The 14,456-nt window shown below is 36.6% G+C and overlaps 1 protein-coding gene across 3 annotated transcripts in view; it reads right to left on the reverse strand.

Annotated features, from left to right (window-relative positions):
- The window catches only part of LOC119063471 (NKG2-F type II integral membrane protein-like), a 33,205-nt gene that overhangs the window by 9,727 nt on the left and 9,022 nt on the right, over nucleotides 1-14,456 (reverse strand). For all 3 annotated transcript variants that reach the window (XM_053661835.1, XM_053661834.1, XM_053661836.1), the window contains one exon: nucleotides 14,308-14,424. In XM_053661835.1, the coding sequence (XP_053517810.1) occupies nucleotides 14,308-14,424 (117 nt within the window). The remainder of the gene's footprint in view (nucleotides 1-14,307; nucleotides 14,425-14,456) is intronic.

Genomic DNA, 14,456 nt, shown 5'->3' on the forward strand with positions numbered 1-14,456 from the left:
CTGTCTGGTTCTCTGCTGTAACTGTCTGGCTCCCTGTTAAAATAATTTATAATTTATATTATGTAGAAGAAAGAATTATTCTGTACCAGTATTACATTAGCTAGAAAAAGAAGTAATTATTATAAAGAAGTAATGTTGATCTACATAAATCATAATACTTTTGTTCCTTACTTCAAAATGTGGTACAATTGTCTAGGATTAAAATAGACTGGAATAAAATTTATTTTACCAAGAAAAATTATTGAACCTATGATAGTTTGGGAGAAAATATTTCAAAAGCCTTGAGAACAAAACTTCACCATCTCTTACAGTTTTGCCCTAATCAATAAGAAGAATTTATTTATATTTCTCAATAAAGTATCCTAAAGAATGACCTGAACTATAATACAAATATATATATTGGTGTATGGAATATATACATATATATTTATAAATTATTTTCTAAAATGTTTTGATATTTATATCTTGGACAAATTTTTGTGCAGGGTAACAATTTGCTCTTTATCAATAAGCATACTTTAAAACAAGACTATTCCACAATATTATGAAGTGCTTAGAGGCACTGATGAACATAAACATAATGAATTTTTAACTGAACACAATTTGAATTATACAACAAAAACTTACATGTATGCATAGGTATTTGCATATAGCAGCACAATATCTACACACACATATAAGGTGATACATATAAAACAAAAAGCATTCATATACTCATTATGGAGAAAGGTCACCTCTCATCCCCTATTATTTGTGCCCATATTAAAAATAAATATATCCATTCTCTAATGCCCAGGATATCAATGAATGCAACCACTTCTTCTGTAGCAAAGCAATGCTACTTTTTCATTTTTTAGAGCCGTAGGACATACAAGCTAATTGGTCTCAATGGGTAAGCGATTTTATTTCATTCACTTATTTTTTATCTCACACAAGGTTAAGCTTATTGATTGTAAGGAGACAGGAAAGGAGAGAAAGAGAGAAAGATACAGTGATGTGAGAGAGAAGTACTGATGAGTTGCCTCCTCTACATACCATGAACAGGGATCAAACACACAACCAGGGTATAAGCCTTGACCAGGAATCAAACCTGCGACCTTTCAGTGTAAGGGATGACATTCAAATCAGCTGAGTCATTGAGGCAGACACGGATATGATCATATTAAATATATATGACTTCATATTGCATGAGAAAAATCACTCTCCTATAATCATTATTTATAATTTATATTCTCCCTCAAAAGTATATATTTGTGCCTTCCCTAAAACAGAGGAAATATAACCTGTACTAAAAACAGAACATTGAAAATCATAATGTATCTTTTTCCATCCTTGCTGCTGTGGAGAAATTGCTCCTCCCCAGTTTTACAGTGACTAGAAAATGTTACGCTGATTCTCAAAGTAAAAATCAATGCTGATAGAATTAAAATATCACAATTTTAGTTTCTTAGGCTGAAATAGAGTGTGTTGTTTAGGAGCAACAAAATCTGAAGTAAAATTGATTTCACAAAACCAATTAACACAAAATTAAAGATTTAGGGGAAGAATATCTCAAAAGACTTTGGATCACATTTTATCATTTCTAAAAATATTGGTTTAACCAATCTCAAGAATTAATTTGTATTTCTCAATAAGGTCTTTAAATTCCTAATACATATATCTGAGTAATGAAATCAAAATATACAAATGGATGTAAAAAGCCTTTACAATCATTCTCTTATTTATGTACTTGACAAATTCAGAATAACTTTCCACATTTATCTAAATGCTTACTTTAAAATGAGAGCTCTATTCCAAATATATTAAAATGTTTAGAGGCACTGAGATACATTAAAGTGACAAGTTCTCTTAAAACATTTCAAAAACTTACTCACACAGAACCATTCTTGCTATACTGTAGAGCAAGACAAAGCAGATGACTCCCAGGATCCCAGCAATGAGCTTCCCTGGTGGGGATGGTGAATCTGCAGCAAGAGAGAAACAAATGGAGACACTGGTGAGACAGTTTTCAGAGAAAACCCAAATGAACAGGGAATCGCATAAATAAACTTGAACCATCCCCACACCAAGTCTTCCACTGCAATCTGCCCCCCAGATTATAGCACTGCCTTGTCAGGAAATATAATGCTCCCTGACTTGCTGGTCAAAGACTGCACCCTACAACGATGTCTGAAGACATCAGTCCTCAGATTCCATATTAAGACACTGTTTTGCAACTTGAAGCTCTGATCTTCACAAATGAAAAAATGGGTGAGCTAATTCCTTATCCTTTATCCCCCTACTTCTTCACACCAACTGCACGTCCTAGAACAGTTCTACCGTGTGTCTGTTAAATGAGTCACCTGTGCAATGGTTCTTGTCGTTCCCTTGAAGATCTTGAGAAGCATTTTGAAACTCTATTTCCACAGAGGACATTTGCTGTTCGGTTTGTAAAATGGAACTTTTCATGCCCTTGCCTTTCCTCCACTGTCTCCGGGGGTCCTTAGCCAGATTCAGTTCTGAGTGGTTTTCTCGTTGGAGATCCATCTCTGCAGCTGAGTAATGTCAGGGATGGTGCCTGTGATGACAGTGCTTCAGTGTGAATACGTGATGTGAATGACGACGAGATGCCCAGGAGAATCAGTGTGGGTGGAGTGTGAGAGAAGAAATAGTACGCACCTTGCATTTGACCAACGTGAAGTCTTGTTCTGATTGACTTAGAAATTTAAATAGCTGATTCTGAGAGAATAATGGTTTTTAAGATGATATTCTATGTTTGACATGATATTATTGGTTGAAGAAGTGAAAAGCAACAAGTTAGCAAAGCATAAAGTAGGTCAGACTAACATCTTTATGGAGTCAGATTCCACCGAAACATTCTAACACTGTTAGAATAACTGTGAAAAGTAAAATGCTGCATGAAAATGACAGTGCACCTATTTTAATGACAATTATATTTTAATTGACAATTATATTTTAATGACAATTTTATTTTAATGACAATTTTTAAATCTAATAATGTCTAAAGATTGAGTGTTCTAAAGTTGGAGGAATAGTCGTGCTCACATGGTAATTAACTGTAACAAATTAATGTAATTCAGTCACTTACAATTATGAGGCCAAAGGACAGAAGAGGTGCTATCAAATATTTTATTTTGAATAATTGTAGACTTCTAAGAGATCAGTTAAATTTTAATAAAATTTTTATATGTTGAAAGTGTTACATGACACATACTAAAGTTACACAAGCTCAATAAATAATAAAAGCAATAGATCATCAAAGGATTATTTAACACACTTTACACCAGTAACTTGTAATTTATTTAATGGTTAAGGTATGAAAACACACACAATGACAAAGAAATGTGTTGCAGATCATTTATGGAGGAACACTGGTGCTGCAAATGTCCAGAAAGACCCCACGGCTGTCCAATTCTGTGAAGGTAGCTTCAGTGCCCAGTAAAATGTAATAGATCAGGAAATGTAATTTAATAATTCAGTCATTGGACACTGTGGTCAGTGACATCTGGAATACAGTCTGCCTTTGAAATTTAAAATGTACCACCTTTAGTAATTAGTGTCTAGCAACCTAGTTTGCTAATTAAAGTGGGAATGAAAGTATGTGAGATACAATGCATGTAAAACACTTAATACTCAATCTGACATTTGCAAGCTTTCCAAAGTCACTTAATTTAATTATTGTAACACAATTGTCATTTTACTATTTTTACTTATATCAGACAGTGTAACAATTCCTGCCACAGGAGCATCTTATCAATGTAACATCTCTTGTTACAATGTTCTGCTGAACTTCTAAAGATCTTTTGATTGTTTATCATTTAGTTTGTATAACCATTTTATAGAGACTACTAAATCTTGATTTTTACTGCAAGTCAAACAGCTTTTATTTAACTAAAATGCATTTTTGAAGAATTATGTTTAACTTTCCTGATTTGGTGAATTATTTTAAGAATCTATTTTTAAGGTCTGGATTAAATATAAAGTAATACACATATATTATTATGTTTGTTAATTACAAAACCCAAAGTTAACTGCTCGTTGTCATATGCTTACAGCTTTCCATTTAAGTTATGCTGATTTTAAAACTGAAATATGCATGTGGTTGCTTCTTAATAATTTTGTAGAGGCAAAAATTTGAATTTTTAAAAAATTTTACAATTTACCCCAAAGTATACAGAAATGAATACCAGTGTTTTCTTTGACTTGATTGTATATTAATTGTAATTCATTTGTATCACATCCAGCATTTGCACTTTCCCATTAAACGAATCGGGTCAGTAGGGAGACAGGAGAGTAGAGACACTCACCTCTGGGAGCCAGAGTGTCCTGCATCCTTCACAGGAGACCTGATGGCTTCTGTGGACAAGCAGTGTCTGTGGTCCTCACACATTGCCCCTTGAACACTGAGAGTGAAGCAAATGAGAAAAAAAGTAGATTTCTCATCACTGTGTCACTTAAAGTTTGAACAGGAAATTCTTACACTTGGGCAGTTTTAAGATGGCTTATCTCATCACCCACCTCCAGAATATAGGAGACTGGAGTGTCATTTAGTTTGTGCATTTGTAAGTGGGCCTGAGAAATCATCTGCATATTCCCAAAGATTTCTCAGACAAAAAACTTACCCACAGTACTCTTAACTCACTTACATCTTAATATTTACAAACACTCAAAATTTAGGCCTTGTTAGAGTATCTTAGATGTTTTAGTCCTTCTCTTCAAAAATGTTGCTAAATACTGGCATTACTTAAATATATTTATATGCTCACTGCCTCTCAGTTATCATGGAAAAGGATAAAATCATAATCCCTTTAGCAATAGGTACTCAACGGTATTTGTCACTAATATTCTGAGGAATGACTCCATTTTCAACTTAGGGTAACTGTCAGAAATATTAATGCCCAAACTTACCTCCTCAATTTCTCTGCCCTTGTTTTTTTTAATGGCTGCATTAATTTTGTTATTTTATATAAGAAATTTATATTTCCTGTGATGAAAATTAATGTCTTTGAAGGAGAAAATATTAAACAACATTGTACTGTACTATATTGTAAGAGATTGAAATATGAAGTTGCTACTCATCATATTATTCATTAATTCTTCCTCCAATCAAAATAGCTATCTGTATTTTAATTAAAATGTTTGTTGTAAATGTCAAAAGTCAAAATATAACTACATAGGATGAAACAAATGCAATTTAAAAAAATTTAACCTAATCAAAATAGAAAATGGCAGAAACAGTCTTTTGAAAACACAAGTTAAATGACACATGAATCTCAGAAGAAATAAAACACTAAATCTGAGTCATTTAGTGTGTATCAAATAGAATTATTTTCATCAGTGTCATATGGTATCAGGAAAAGAGAAAATGTTTCTCTCTTATCGGTAGTGAGTTGTAACAGAAAATACCTGTGCTCCAACAATCCCACTTCTGGGTACATGTCCAAAGGGACACAATTATTAAGAAGAAGTATCTGTATTCCCAGGTATTTGAAACATTGTGCACCTTAATTAAGGTATGAAAGCAACCTAAGTGTGTTTAATAAATGAATAGATTTTAAGAAGTTATACATACACACCAATGAATTCTTATTCAGCCATGAGAAAAAGAAATTTCTCTCATTGGTGACCAGGATGAACCTGAAGGCACTTTGCGGAGCGAAATACGTGAGACAAAGAAAGACTAAAGCTGCATGGTGTCATTTACATGTGAAATTTATAAATAACGAATTCAGAGAACAGTGGTTGCAGGGGCTGGGAGTAAGAGTTTAAGGAGAAGTTGGTAAAAGAGTCCAAATTTCACTTAGAAGAGGCAGAAGCCTAAAAATCTAACACATAACTTGGTGGCTACCGTCTATAACACTGTGTTACATAACTAAAGTTTACTAAGAATGGACCGTATGTTTTACCAAAAGGGAATAAGGTAAAAAATAAATGGCGGATTGTAAGACTTTCCGTTGATATGCAAACTGTTGCATATGAGAAGTTCTAAAAGATTATTCTACAAATTGTAGTTACAAAATTGTCACACGGATGTAAAGGATAGGAAATGTAGCCAATAATAGTCAAGTAACCACATAAAGTGTGCGGTGGGGACTAGACTTACTCAGGGATATACCTTCGCAAGTTATATAAGGGTCTGACCACTATGCTGTACACCTGCAACTACTCTACAATGACATTGGGGGTCAACTGTAATTGAAAAATAAAAATTAAAGTAAAATTGAATTTGCAAAAATAAAAAGACATTCTATACTATGGTTTGAGCTCATTGTATAGGTGCAATTTTTGAAACCCCATGGACAACATCATTACTTATTACCTGTTATATGCTGAAAATAATTGAGGTCAGAAAATCATGGGATGAAATGTATGGTCTTTAAACCATGCAATTCATTAACACAAAAGAACAGAAAAGCCAACACACTTTTCCTAAGGCTGTGATATGCTGGTGCATTTGGTTTGAAAACAAGGGTAGCAGAAGATTTTCTATTTGGGAGGACAAGGCAAAATTATTTGAAGTTTTAAGTTGAATTATTGGGAAATTCGTTTTTAATTTATTCAACAAATAAAATGAAGAAATGTGTTTATACCATCAAAGTTAATTTACATCACAGCATTGCAGAGAGAAACGATCCTCCGACTGATGTTTTTACTTTGTAAGCAATTGACTTAGCATGTGAATTAGTCCAAAGTGAATTATCTGGGAAATACCCACTCAAAAGAAAAGTATGCAGTCGCAGGTAGGGCATATGCTGCCATACTTTTTGTAATATTTTTTTCTCTGCTTTTATTCTGTCCCTAAATTGTCACAATCAATAAATGTTAAAGCATAGTGAAAACATAGCCTTATACTCAGAAACATAAACAGGCGAAGAATCAGCATTTGGTCTGGTCTCTCCACTTCTTTTTTAAGATTTTATTTATTTACTTCTAGAGAGCGGGGAGGGAGCAAGAGAGGCAAAGAAACATAATGTCTAGTTGCCTCTCACACCCCCCCTACTGGGGAGTTGCCCAGAACTCAGGCATGTACCCTGATTGGGAATCAAACCAGCCACCATTTGGTTCACAAGCTGCCACTCAATCCACCAAACCACACCACCCAGAGAATTATCTCTCCACTTCTTAAACAAATTATGTCATTGCCAGGTGCTTAATGTTACAGAGGCACTATGGAAAATATACCTGGTCATCTTGGGCAGGTAATACAACAGACACATTGTAAATTACATGAATTGTAAGTCGACATTTTTGAAAATGAGGTGTATTAAACGTATGATGTGCTTTAAAATCAAAATAAAATTTAGACAATTTCTGTTTTTATTGCTGTCTGAAGGGGACGAGTTTGTTTTGGCAAATGTGACTCAACTCTGTATGGAAAACTTACAGAAGCGAGGTGGTGGGCAGGAACCAGACCTTTGAATGAGTTTTCCAGTGGGATCCAGACTGCTATGGCTTGCTCTTGCTAAAACTCCCTCACCTTGGTCTGAAACCAAGGTGAACGTGTAAACGTGTACTGTCTATCTTCAAAGTAATTTCCAAAGCCTATGTAAATTTTCACAAATGTAGCTAATTAGCTCATGGCCTTTCCTTCTGCTTGTGTTATTTTCATTTCCCTGATTGTACCTGAAATGTAGACAATAATATTCTATGTAATAGATAATAAACCCTTCTTTGATGTAACAGCTGAGAAAAACAATAAAAACTTGTGTAGGCGAGAGTTGAAGTGCTCTCCTCCTGAGACAGTGGCCGTGCCCTCCCCTTTCTCTCCACAGGATTGCTTTCTCCTGCGCATTTATTCTTGTCTTCAGTCACAACACGCAGACTCCCTGCTGGCCACAGTATGCAACAGTTGTCCAATCCCAGTTGTCCCAATTCCTCTGCCCTTGGTCCCCCCTGCCCCACCTACACCTGTTTCCGCAGTCAATTCCCACCCTGTTGTCCTTGCCCAGGGGTCCTTCATACTGGTTCCTTCACTAGACCCTTCCCCTTCTTCCCCCCTTATCTCCCTCTCTCATCCCCTATGGTCACTGTCAATTTGTTCATTATTTCCATGCCCCTGGTTCTATTTTGTTTGCTTTGTTGATTAGGTTCCACTTATAGGTAAGATCATATGGTATTTGTCTTTCCCCATCTGGCTTTTTTCACATAGCATAATGCTCTCCAGTTCCATCCATGCAGTCATCAAGGGTAGGAGCTCCTTCTTTCTTTCTGCTGTGTAGCATTTCATTGTGTAAATGTACCACTGTTTTTTGATCCACTCATGTACAGATGGGCACTAGACTGTTTCCAACTCTTGCCTATTCTAAATAGTGCTGCTATAAACATAGGGCTGCATTTGTTCTTTTGAATAGGTGACTCAGGATTCTTAGGGTATATTTCCAGCAGTGGAATTGCTGGGAATTGCAAAGGTAGTTCCATTTTTAGTTTTTAACATCTATTAATGTTTGAAAAGGGGGCAACAGCATACAGTGGAGTAGACAACCTCATCAATAAATGGTACTAGGAGAACAAGACTGGTACATGTAAGAAAATGAAACTAGGCCACAAACTTATACCACATACAACAATAAACTCAAAGTGGATAAAAGAAAAATATAAGTTGTGACACCCTAAGAGTCCTAGAGGAAATCAGATGCAGGAAAATTTCAGATAGCCCACGGAGCAATGCTTTTGCCAATACATCTCCTAGTGTAAGAGAAACTGAGTAAAAATAAACACATCAGACTACATCAAACTAGTAAGTTTCTGTGTAAATAAAGAAACCATCATCAAAATGAAAAGAGAACTGACTTTGTAGGAGAACACATTTTCCAATAATAAATACATCAGACAAGGGTTTGATTTCCAAAGTATATAAATAACTCCTGTGAATCAAAATCATGAAGACAATCTATCCACTTAAAAAATGGACAAATAAACTGAATAGATACTTCCCCAAGGAGGACACACAGATGGCCCATAGACATATGAAAAAAATACTAAATATCACAGCCATGAGAGAGATGCAAATTGAAACCACACTGAGATGTCACCTCACAACTGTCATATGACCATCAGCAATAATTCAGCAAACAACAAGTCCTGGTGAGGATGTGGACAAAAGAACCCAAGTGCACTGCTGGTGGGAATGCTGACTGGTGTACTCACTGTGGAAATCAGTGCAAAATTTCCTTAAAAAACTAAACATGTTTGCTTTACCTTAAAGTGTTAAGAATGTTGAAAGACCTGAAATGTCATGGAGACAAGGATTCTCAGTGGACTGTCGCTGCTGGTCTTACGACAGGACACTCTCCCAGTCTCTTCTGAGAGCCTTCACATCAGACTCCCAACGTTTAACGAGCTCATGGTTGGAACTGAGTTTTTAGAAACAGCAAACCAAATACTGTCTCCAGTTACAATGATACACAAACAAAAGATCTAGACATTAGCCCTGGCAGATGTGATACAGTGGATTGAGCACCAGGCATGTGAACCAAAGGGTTGCCCATTCAATTGCCAATCAGGGCACATGGCAGTGTTGCAGGGCCAGATCCCCAGTAGGGGGTCTGTGAGAGGCAACCACAGATGGATGTTTCTCTCCCTCTCTTTCTCCTTCCCTTTCCCTCTCTCTAAAAATAAATAAATACAAAAAATAAAAAAGGATTTAGACATTATCCTGCTTACTTTAATCATTTTTACTGTCTCAACCCCACACGCCTCCAAACCCTGAATTACTGTCTGCAACAGGCCAAGAAGGTGAGTTTATCTAATAGGGCCTTTGCAAATGTAAATAAATTAAGATAAAGTCATGCTGGTGTAGGGTGGCCCTTAGTTAATGCATATGATATCCTATAAGAAGAGGGACATTTGGACCCAGAGACAGGCACACAGGATGAGAACAATGAGATGACAGAGGCAGAGACTGGAGTAATGTGTCTGGAAGCCAAGGGAAGCCAAGGACTGAGGGCTCCACCCAATAGTGAGAGATGTGCATGGTCCAGAGTCTTCCCCAGATTCTCACAGAGAAGATAGTCCTGCTGACCCCTTGTTTTCAGAGGTTACTCTTCCAACTGTGACAGATTAAATATGTAGGTGCAAGCCAGAAAACATTGAAATATGTGAGTAGAAGACTCATGGGCAGGGACAACAGGGTGGGAATAGACTTCAGGGCGGCTGGGCAGGGCAGGGGATGGCAATGGGGAAAATGGTGGGAAAGCTCCAATTGAACAATGATAAAAAATAATAAATATAATAAAACTAAAATGTATTATATTTAGAAGTATAAATGTTGCATGAAAACATTTTGAACAAAGAATAACCGAGAATGCCATCTGGGAGAAACCACAATATCATTGGGTCACACTGGGAACATAATATTCAGATGAAGACATGAATTTGTGAAAAAACCAGCAACGTTGGTAAGTTTGATGCTAATCATCAGTATACAAGTGACATGGTCTAAACACACTCTCCATTCTCTCAGCTTGCTATTTGTTCCTCTTCCTGTTATCCACACTGCACACCTGTGGGGCAGGGTGTTTCAGATGGATTCTTCACTCTCTGTGCTGCTGCCAGAGTCACTGTGTGTCAGAGAAGCAGCTGTGGACGTGATGGGGCTTTAACCACATGCACAAGGTCACCGTTTTCCCAAGGTCATCCAAACAAGTCTGACCACGTTTTTTGGGAAATATTTTTGTTGAGCAACTAATTTCCTATTCAGACTTATTCCCCTGATCATTTCATTTGGTGATTTCTCCTCAAAAGTTTAGTGATTTCCATTTATTTCCCTATATTGACAAGAGGCAATTTAAATTTGAAAAATTATTCTTATCATTAAACGATGACTCTATTTTTGTGTAAATTAAATGTGTTGAAACACAAGGACACATACCTGGCAGTACTGCAGTGATGTGAGGAACAGTGTGGCTCTGCAGTGCATGTGGATACGTCATACTCTGACCTCTGACATTTCCACACCCCACAGGGTCACAACTGCTGGGACACTCCTCCCTTCTGCACCTGTTTCTATGGCTGTTATTGTAGATTACGTTTTTTTCAGTGAATCTACATTTCTTTTCTCTGACCACAATGAGAAGAGTATACTTTGCAGAAAATTAACAAGGTTGGCCACATGTCTGGCTTGGTTAGTACAATGTTTGTGAAAGTAACAGTTTATGAGATCAGAGCACAGCCATTAACTAGCACATTTCTGCTTCCTCTGTTGAGAGTGGCTAATCCCTGCTCTGAGAAGGTCCCATGTCAGGTAGCCCACTGTTCAGAGAATAAAAGACATAAATAAGATCTGAACTGAATCTGTGGTCTGGAGCTAAGCCCACACATGCTCAGCCTGTATCACCTGAAAGCCAACCACACCACACATGGTTAACAGAGAAAAATTGAGTAAGATTAATGCTTGTTTGCAAATGCCAATACAACTGGGTCATTTGTAACACAATGTCAGCTATTAGATATAACTCAATACACATATCACATGAAATTAATTTTGAATAGCCACATATATATATATATATATATATGCACATAATGAGTAAATATAAAGAACATAAAGAAGATATATTTAAATTAATGAATGTATAGGAATTATTCATCCATTTTGCATATGATAAATAAATATAGGATCTCTCCCATTTGTAACTGAATTATAGTAAAACTACCACTCAATGATGTCAAATTAATAAATTTCTTTCCACATTCTGTCAATGACTAATGTTTAATTCACATGCACATGTTATCTTTTTAGTTTTTATATTCTCATTTTTAACATTATATCTTTTCTATCAGTGTAGTTTCTAAGCATGGGAATTCAGAATTTCAAAAGGGAAAGAGAAAATGTTTAATAAAACAAGGTACCTTCAAAAATAACTAAAATCCAGTAGAGGAAAAAAAAGAACAGATATATAAGAGATATCAAAGGACACTAATTATTGCCCAATGAAACTACTAGTCTCTTACCAAAAAATGGCTACAATCATTGATAATGACGCACTAAATAGATTCAGAAGATACTGTGTTGGTTCTGTTGTCCCAGCAAGTGGAGTACAGTCACATGGCTGTTGTTATGGAAACCTTGGGGTTGTTGCATAGTGACCTTGAGTGCCAATTAGAAATTTAGTTCTCTCTGCTCCAAATCTATATGCTTTGCCCTTTCTGAGATAATGGCACCAGATCCTACAACCTCCTCTCCAGTCAGCTGGCTTGACATTTTGTCAGGAAAGGGCACTGGGAGAAAGGACTCCTCTTCCTGATTTCAGGCTGTTTTCTCTCCTTGGCTACAGTGCTGTGGCTGACATTTGCATGCATGCAGGAAGTTCTTGTGGTGTTCACCCTCCAGTGAGTTTTGGTACTAGTCAGAGCCATAGCTCCCCTTCTCCACCCTAGGAGGCTGGCGCTGTGTCAGAGAGATCATCCAACTTTCCAGTCACACTGTGAGATCCACCCTCACCCACATCAGCCTGCAGACTGGGACCTGCTCTCTGCTAGAGCTGTCCAGTGAGTGTGTCTGCCATAGAGTTTTCTGTAGTGACATGAGTCTGAAACCTATCCCTGAGGAGATACACTTGGGTCATATAGGATTCTTCCTTTTGTTACTCTTAGTTAATTAACCCTTTGGTACATTTTGTAACTTTCTTCTATCCCTCTCTATAGGCTATCACCCTAAGATACTTAATAATTCTTTAAACCATCCCTGATTTCTCTCTCCTGACTTAACTGCCTTAGACACATTGATATCCTGATATGTTCAATCCTCATTTTCAACATTCAAAGGCTGGGGAAAGTTATATTGAAGATATGTCTACAATTACTCATGTTCATTTAGACTTAGAAGTAACAGTGCTGATATTACAATTCATAATTTATACTTGACATATTTTAATTAGTAACAAGATTTTTAAATGCTTCATATGCACCTGGATGTACATTTTTAAATTTTAACATAAATATACATATCAAAACAATTCTACAACACCAAGGATGAAGCTTCAGATAAAGTGCAGACTCTAAGTGACTACGATGTGTCGGCACAGACTCACTCTCAGTAACCAAGGTCCCATCTGCTCAGTGATGCTGATAATGGGGATGCTCTGCATGCAGGGGATCATGGGAAATGTCAGTACCTTCCTTAATTTTTGTGGTGAAACTAAAACTGGTCTCTACATTATTCTTAAATCTTAGTTTTATAAAAATAATTGCAGCATTCTTGAAGAAACTAGAAATGTGTTCTTTAGGGATGGTGAGAGGAGCATTATACCAAATTTAGGTCAGCTAATGTGACTGGTGCTTGCAAATATATGTTCTGTTTTCTAGACAGGATTCAGAAGAGAAGTTGTTTGTCTCAGAATTCCAAAATACACACTTGTTGTTCAACTTGGAAGTTTTTGCAAATCTGAAATGCAGAGATAATAAATCATTAATCAGATAATACATAACTTAATATTTAAATAAACAATATTGGCAGTACTATTTACATAGTAAATCTGAATATCTCTTAAATTTTTTTCTAAGAAAACACTTAAATATTTCTTCACATATTGTTCATCCATTGTCTTTGTTTCTAAGTTGAATTCCTGATTTGCAAGCATCGGGGAAGAATGTATACGAGTTCTAAAGAAACTTACAGTTCAGAAGAGAGAGTTTTGCCAGTTGTCCACACCCCAGATTTAGTATTATTTCTCTGGGACAGTCCAGTCCATGGATGTATTTTGAAAATTTTCAAAAAATTCTATGAGAAAACAAATTGTATGAGAAATTAAGTAAAATTAATTTGTATTTGTGAAAACAATTAAAGTTGGCTCACAGTTATAGGGGGAGGTGACAGCTAAGTAAACTGCACAGCCCACCAACATCTGGTGACATCAGTGAATAAGCAGTCAACCCCGTCCTGCGACCCAGGAGTTGTTGGTCACCCCACCCAGCTGGCCCAGCATGTCCGACATCCAAAGATCACATGGCCTTGTGTGGACATATAAAGGACTCTGAATCAATGTGGAACACATCAGGAATCACCTGAGTTGAGGCAAGAGCTGAAGCAGAACCAACAACATTCTGAACAACTGGTCAAAGAAACAGTTAAGTCCCTGAACCAGTCCCTATCTCCTCCTACCACCCTCAGTGAACAGTGTGAAAGGCAAATACAGGTTAATTCTTAGTGGCTGAATTCACAACATCACTGACCAGCTCTCCACAGGACAGCAGCTGAGAAAGAAAGAGTGTTCTGCATGAGTGGGGAGCCTGCACCAGAGCATCTGGTGGAATTCCTGAGGAGAATTCAAGGAAAGGAATCTTGTGTTCTGGAACAGCCAAACTCACCCTCAAGGTCAGGTGCAAGATGAGAGAATTACAGAGGATGACCTCCACCTCATTCATGAGTCTTCTCTTAGGCAAGTGGAAGCTGATGTTGTGGATATTAATAAACTTTTCAAAAGTCTGGGAATGATAATTTGTGAAAAAAGAGGTGT

The sequence above is a fragment of the Artibeus jamaicensis genome, unplaced genomic scaffold (assembly GCF_021234435.1).
Source record: "Artibeus jamaicensis isolate MK-2021 breed Jamaican fruit bat unplaced genomic scaffold, CSHL_Jam_final contig_233, whole genome shotgun sequence".
In the NCBI taxonomy this organism is placed as follows: Eukaryota; Metazoa; Chordata; class Mammalia; order Chiroptera; family Phyllostomidae; genus Artibeus; species Artibeus jamaicensis.